The sequence below is a fragment of the Macrobrachium nipponense genome, chromosome 18, assembly GCF_015104395.2.
Source record: "Macrobrachium nipponense isolate FS-2020 chromosome 18, ASM1510439v2, whole genome shotgun sequence".
Lineage (NCBI taxonomy): Eukaryota > Metazoa > Arthropoda > Malacostraca > Decapoda > Palaemonidae > Macrobrachium > Macrobrachium nipponense.
This window is the reverse complement of record NC_087211.1, coordinates 38,018,302-38,025,680: the sequence shown is the minus strand read 5'-3', so window position 1 is coordinate 38,025,680 and position 7,379 is coordinate 38,018,302. Positions and strand designations below refer to the sequence as shown.

Here is a 7,379-nt window from a genome sequence, read left to right as displayed (position 1 = left end):
TGCACTGGGGTGTTGTCATTTCGTCTCCTACAGCCAATAAATAATACATTAAGGCATTAATATTCTTTAATAACGATGTTTAATTAAACTAATTTTGTCCTGTGATCAATAAAATAATTTGCATGACACATTTAGTGGGCCTTAATTGGACTTCTGATTTTCACACATGATTAGCCTAGGTCTATTTTCAGCAGTATACTCTCTCGAATACGTAATGTGAATGCATATTTAAAACGACAATATATATATCAATCTGTTTTATTTTATTATTCCCGTTATTCGTGTTTTATTGGCCATGTTTTCCTTTTTTTCCTTATCCCTTTCATAATTGCTTAACCTAATTTACTCAAACCTAACTATTCAAAGTCTAAAATCAATCATAAAAAAATCAAACGAATATAATTCAGTCTTTTATTTTTTATCGAATTCCTTGCATATCATCCTGTTTCATCTGTACACGTTGGAAAGCTGTGGGAGTCAAAACTGACGAATACATTAAGAAAGGGTTACTTTCATTAAAACTTTCTTAGGCTGATCTTTCTGTAGCTATTCATTACTTCTAAATAGAAATTAATTAAAATTAGCTTCACATGTATGGCTAGAGCTATTACCATAAGCATATTATAAGTAGCTGAAACGATAAGAAATATGAAAGGTGACGTTCTCGTTTAAGTCTATTTCATGTTTTTTTTGTTTTTTTTTTTTTTTTGTTTTTTTTTTTTTAAGAAAAACCTACTGCTTTAATAAGGGGTTGTTCTTTGACAGCTACAACAATCATACAGGGTGTAACACGAGTGTATGCAAATATTTTGGGGAATGAGAGATAAAGAAACTTTGAACAGAAAATATGTTATAAACATTCATTTCAAGGCTTCCGTTGTCGGTGCGGGGAATTTTAAAATAACTGTTACGATGAGTTCGTAACGAGAAGTCGGATCGAGTCGCCTGAGATGCGGAAGAGAGCGGAGGTGGGGTATAGGAGTGATGGAGGGATTGGGCCGATGTTAATAAAGCATCTCCCTATGAAATGTATTATTTAGGTTTTGAAGAAAAAAATGCATGCATAATTTACTGGTCACCGATATAAAACAAAACAAAAAGAGTAAGACTAACTGAACTCCCATCCATCATTGATAAGTTTGCTTATTCATTAGACTTATTCATTAGGACACGTATCAAAGATTTCAAGTGTATTTTTAAAAATCTCTTCCTCTCCATCTAAAGTATTCATCAAACCGCAGTCATAGGCAAAGAGGTAGTTATGAATTCCTGGTTCAGCAATGGCGTGACGAGGCGCTAGAATTCAAAATTCTCAAATGAATGTTGTTCAGCAACATTTACACTAATGTATTGCCTTTCTCTCTTGTGGTGCTTCGAGGTCTTCCACCTCTAGGCCCATGTTCTAAACTTTGCCGTTCTCTAAACAATTTGATTCATATATGTATGATTCTCTCCGGTATATTAAGCTTTTTTGATATCTCTCCAACATGAACTTACACAGAATGCAGTACAATAATTGTCTCTCGCTCAGCGAGGGATGTTTCTTAGACCAATAAATGACACATTGATATTAGATTTCCGTGTACATAACGACATCAAAAGCAATAGAGTGAGGTCCCCTGGTTCTCATTGTTAGGTTATACTTTTTTCTTTTTCTTTTCGTTTTTAAATATGATAGCATTTTGTGAGTTTCCAATGCTTTCTGCAAAATTTAACAAATGGAATTGTTCAACTACCTTCAACTTGATATTGAATTGATAATGTAAGGACTATGTTTAGGCGATACTACTAGTGATAGGCGTCTCCTATCTATTTGGTAATGTATATCGGTGGTTGTGATATGATGTTTTTTATCACTTCGTTTCGTTCACGTCAGTTTTGCAATATGGAAAATAGTTTTACACAAAAACATAAAATGATGTTCTAAAGATATCAGTGACTGTTTTTAACGTCATTACTTAAGATTTCTTCCATATTTGAGTAGAAAAATAGATAAACAAGTCATGAATCGTGCGTCAGGCAGGTGAACGAAAAATTATGAAACTCTGCCACCAGCTTTTTTTTTTTTTTGTTTTTTTTTTTAGTGTGTTACGTCGTGTCTTTGAAAAACCGTGTCAGTTTGCACTGATCAATTTTGCTTCTATTGTTATATTTTTTTAAAACTCTTGCTGCAACAATGAGTATGAGTTGTCTCTACCCTGTCTAAAAGGATCTGGTTCTGTTCTGACAAAAGATGGATGTGGTGAACAGGGGGTTCGGTGATACAGTTCTTTTAGCAACCATTTTCTTTGGTGGTTCTAGAACAGTTCTAAGTCAATTCTTAACTTGATATTACCTTTGAAAACGATTTGTTAATGGTCTGTTTGTCACTGGGGTTATTTACTAGTGGGTCTTCTCCTATCATTTTTTTATGGATATATATATATTATATATATATATATATATATATATAATATATATTATACATATATATATATATATATATATATATATATATATATATATATATATATATATATATATAAATATATATATATATATATATATATATATATATATATATATTACTTTCAGACGTTTTGAACACAACCAGGCATATCAGTAACTTTAAAAAAACGGTTTTTTTCTCAAAAGTTCCGGAACATGCCATTATCAATCATTTATAATAAATCGTTGTCATGTTACTCGTGTCAAAAAACATATTTCCTAGATCTAATTATTACATAGATGGAAACTCATCGAGTTTTTTCCAATAATCATTCCCAATGTATTTTTACCCTCGTAAGGAAGTGTTTCCTTCGTTAAATATATTGTTGCACTATTTTTTAATCTAAAGAAGATTTGTCTTGCGTCAAAATCATCCAGAATCAAACTATGATTCTGCACTTAGTGATTCAGCCTTTTAAAAAGTAGCTTTTTTAACATGTAGAAGATTTTGTATTAGGTAAAAATTTGCCATAATCAAATTATGATTCTGTACGCATTACTCAGGAATTTTCACAATAACATTTTCTTAACAAATAAAAAAAAAAATTGTATTGCGTCAAAATTAGATCAAATACAACTATGTATCTTAAAGGCCGCCACTAACGTTCAGTTATACCTGCGCAGGCAAAACTGAACCCAATAACGTTCAGTTTTGCCTGAGGTATAACTTGGGTTCAGTTTTAATTGCACAGGCCGACTGCGCGGGCATAACTACGCAGGTATAACTGACTGCTAGTGGCGACCTTTACGTACAGTTTCAACAAATCTAACAATGAGAATATTTCATCCTTTTCAGGCTGCGTTTATTGTTGTCATCATTGGATTTTTAGCAGCGACTGTGTCTCTGGTGTGGAGCAAATCGCCTTCCACATCTCGTAAGCTCGTGACGTCACGCCTCAGGGGTAGTATCGTATAGGTTCTAGGAACTGAAAACTGAACTGAACTGGAATCTGAACGCTTCTGAGAATTTCAAATGACTTAGTACTTACAAAGTGAGAATATACTATATTAGATTCACATCAACCATGTATTTGATGTCTGGGCCAGTCCTTTACGACGCTCCTGATGGCTGGCTGTTGATTAGCCAATTCACAGGGCTTGTGATTTGCGGCTTATCAACATCCAATCAGGAGCGTCTTACGGGACTGGCCTAGACATCAAATGCAAGGTTGATGTGAATCTACTATAGACTATATAATCGAGGTAAAATTTGTATAGATGGAATATAATGGTCTATTTATATTGGAACCTGATCTGACACTTATTAAGTAATTATGCCCCAGCTAATATTAATAAAGGAAAAAATATATTGGCTAGTTTATACTTAAGACTGAGCTAATATTTATAAAATGGAAACGTTTTGTCATTTTACAATGAAACCTAGGCTGATACTTATAAAGTAAAGATGTATTTGGACAATTCAATACTTAAAATTGAGCTAATACTTATATTGTGTAATATATTGGTCAATTTACTTATACACCCTAAGCTAATATATATAACGAGAAAATATGTTTGTCAATTCACACTTGAAACCAAGTTAATACTTTAAATTAAAATATATGAACCAAATTACACTAAATAAGAGAGAATACTTATAAAAGGAAAATATATTGACCCATTTTTACTTGAAACTAAGCTAACAACTATAAAGTTATAATATATATATGAAAACGTATTCTAAAACATGAGCTAATACTTATAAAGTGAAAGTATATTGCAGGTAGTACTTATAAGGATGAAATAAACTGGCCAATATATGCTAAATCCTGAGCTTATACTTTTAAAGTGCAAATGTATTAGCCCATTTTAAGCTAAAACCAGAGTCAACAGCCCACTTATAAACTTGTGTAAATTTGAGTTGACGGGATTTATTAATACAAATATAATTATTCTTATTGAAATGATAAACAAGTATTTAAAAATATATTTCCATATCAAAGGTCAACAGTGTCGACAGTACTCCTGTCCTATAAAATGCAGCAGGAACTGAGGAGGCAAACTATCAAATTAATATTCTTGTACGAAAGTATTTTGTCGATAATAAATTTGCATTCTAATTAGCTTTCTTATTTATGACCTAAATCGTGTATCTGTTGTCAGCTGTTTTGTACTAAAAATAGAGCTCACACAACAGATATAATATATATAATAATATATATATACATATATAATATATATATATATATATATATATATGTGTGTGTGTGTGTGTGTGGTGGTGTGTGTGTGTGTGTGTGCAGGAGCACGCTTGTGTGTGAGCATGTGTGAAGACTGGCTCCAGGATCTTCAGAAAGTCCCTGGGGACTGCATAGGAATTCCCCTCTTCTGATACATATGAAGACGGAAGCAGCTCCCGTACTGCGTCCGGGGATCAGCAAACATTCGAAGACAAGATTGGCTCCGGCGGAACCAGAAATGACTCCTGAAATACAATCCAGACACGTCACGTGGGATTTTTGGAAAGTAACGATAAGGCAAATAGAGTTGGTGTGTAACGAAACAAAGATGTTTCTTAGTTTTGCTTACAGTTGTGCCTGCACAGTGCTTTGACTCCATGCTTCAAGTCCCCAGAGTGATTACATTGTTTGCCATTATTGTTATGCTATTCACTGGAGTATTTATACTTCGTGGATTTAGCATTAAAATGGTTCAGTTCTTTGTCGATTTCATGGCCTCGGACAGCTCTGCCTGTCTTGATGAGGCTGGAAATCAGGAGGACGAAATTGATCACTCTGGCTTTGATGAAGACCATGTTTCGGATAACGAAGTAGAATACGGACGTTCCAGGAATGAAGAAGGCGACCATCCAGATAGTGAAGAAGAACAAGGAATTTGGATACAAGTCGGAAGTTCGAGGAAGTAATTAAGGAAAATGAAAATCTTTTCTTGAGGTTTGAGAAAGAGAGATTAGAAAAGGATCAGCTGATCGACGAATTACTGGACAAGGTAGAGGGCCTGACCGTAGCAGGACTGCAGATGGAAGAACACATCAGACAACTCGAACGACTAATCAAAGAAAAGGAAAGAAAGATCAGTTCAATGTCCGAAGAGATGCAGAAGCTGAAAAGCGAAATGATTCAAAAGGCGAAGGTCGCAGATGTCCAAAGGAAGGAAAACGAGGAGAGAGACCAGATGCTAATTATTTTGGAAAACACGGTCTCAGTGCTCTCGATGGAGAAGGACACTTTGCATCGAAATCTACAGCAAAACGATAAAAGCCGAGACGAAATGCAAATAAAAATGAACAAGCTGAATCAGGACCTGGAAGGACTTCGAAAAGAGAATGGAAGGAAAGAAAAGAACATAGAAAAGCTGAAGAGGGAGAACGAGAACAAGACCTTGAAGATGAAAGGTTTAGAGGACGAGTTACAAGTCCTCACCATTCAGACACAGATGGCCCACGAAAATTTGAAAGAGCTCGACCAATGTAAAAGAGAATTAGCTGAGAAAAACAAGGAACTGGAAAAGCTGAGAAAACAGAACATGCAGAAGGATAGCGAGATCCTTCGCCTGGAAAATGAATGCATCCATAAACAATTGGAAGTCAGCGGTTTACTGAAAGAATCTAAATCTGTTGTAGCAGAAACAAAACCGACGGCAAATGGAAAGATGAATGACCTGATTAGGAGGATAGTTTCAACTTGAATTCGACCTTGCTGAGACGAAGGAGCAACTAGAGACCAGGGTTTTTGAAGAGATGGAAGCATTAATGGAAATCGTAAGACCCCAAGAAGAGATCTTGGCGCAGGATACCAAAGATCAGCGACTTAGGAAATGTCAAAATCCTTAAATGGACGCAAAAGAATTATTAAAGAAAAGGAAACGTCAAGTTAGTTTTGCATAGAAGGAGAGAGGACGATAACGAAAGCTGAAGACAAAAAGGCTTCGGATAATACTCTGTGTCTGAAGAAGCCCCAGATCAACTGCAGAGCCCTCTACCGACGAATGGACAGCATCGAGGAAGAACTTCGCCAAATCAAAGGATTGCAACGACCTTCAGCTGGCACCAAGAGGTACTCAAAGGCCCCAAATGAAACTCCATCAATTGAGAAGCCTCTAAACAGAGATGAATTGCACCAGAAAATGGGGCTGATATCTGCAGCCAACCTCCAACGACTGGAGCGAGACGCTAAAATGGTCCGAGAACTCTACAAGATAAACGCCGTCACGTAAAGGGTGCAAGTAAAGGAACCTCTGCATTTTTAGGAGAACTGTGGTTTACTTGCAGAGGATAGAAGGCAGGAAATCTCAGACATAGAGAACAGGAAGACGCTAAAGTTTCTAAGAAAATTCCTTCCTGGATATGGTTGTGGAACCAGGTCTGTGTGATTGATAGACTACAGCGGATTGTGGCCTGGCGATAAGTGCCCGAAGACTGGATTGTTGTGTGCCCCATGTCCAACATTGGACTATGGTGCATCCCCTCTCTCTCCTGCCGCATGATACCCTTGGAATAGGGTATCAAAGCCCAATCTCATATGGGTAGTAGGCAACTACTGGAGCGGTGTTAGAACCCGTAAGTTTCATGCCTACTACTTCATATGTGAATTGGATTATGCATTGCAAATTGCATCCCACTTTTTGCTTATACTACTGTGGCAACCTCTGGCGTGGCGTAAAAACCCGTAAGTTCAATGCCTTTTATATATGCAAAATATGGGCCACGCAATGCATAAGATATCAAATCCTAGCATATAATGCAGAGGCAACCACTGGCGCGGTGTAAAAACCCGTAAGTTTCATGCCTTTTACATATGCAAAGTGTTTGATCCTAGCGTGGCAGAGGCACTAAGACATCGAAGGGCATTGTCAGGAGTCGCTGTACTTCGACGTCGTCTGATTAGGCGACTGGAAGCTTCCTGTCTATAACAAAGAGATTCCTACAATTA

The 7,379-nt window shown here is 36.2% G+C and overlaps 1 protein-coding gene across 1 annotated transcript; it reads left to right on the top strand.

Annotated features, from left to right (window-relative positions):
• The first annotated feature begins 5,466 nt into the window (after positions 1-5,466).
• LOC135196556 (coiled-coil domain-containing protein 102A-like) lies at positions 5,467-6,135 on the top strand. Its single transcript, XM_064223402.1, has one exon. The coding sequence runs from the start codon at positions 5,467-5,469 to the stop codon at positions 6,133-6,135; it is 669 nt and encodes a 222-aa protein (XP_064079472.1).
• Positions 6,136-7,379: the final 1,244 nt, after the last annotated feature.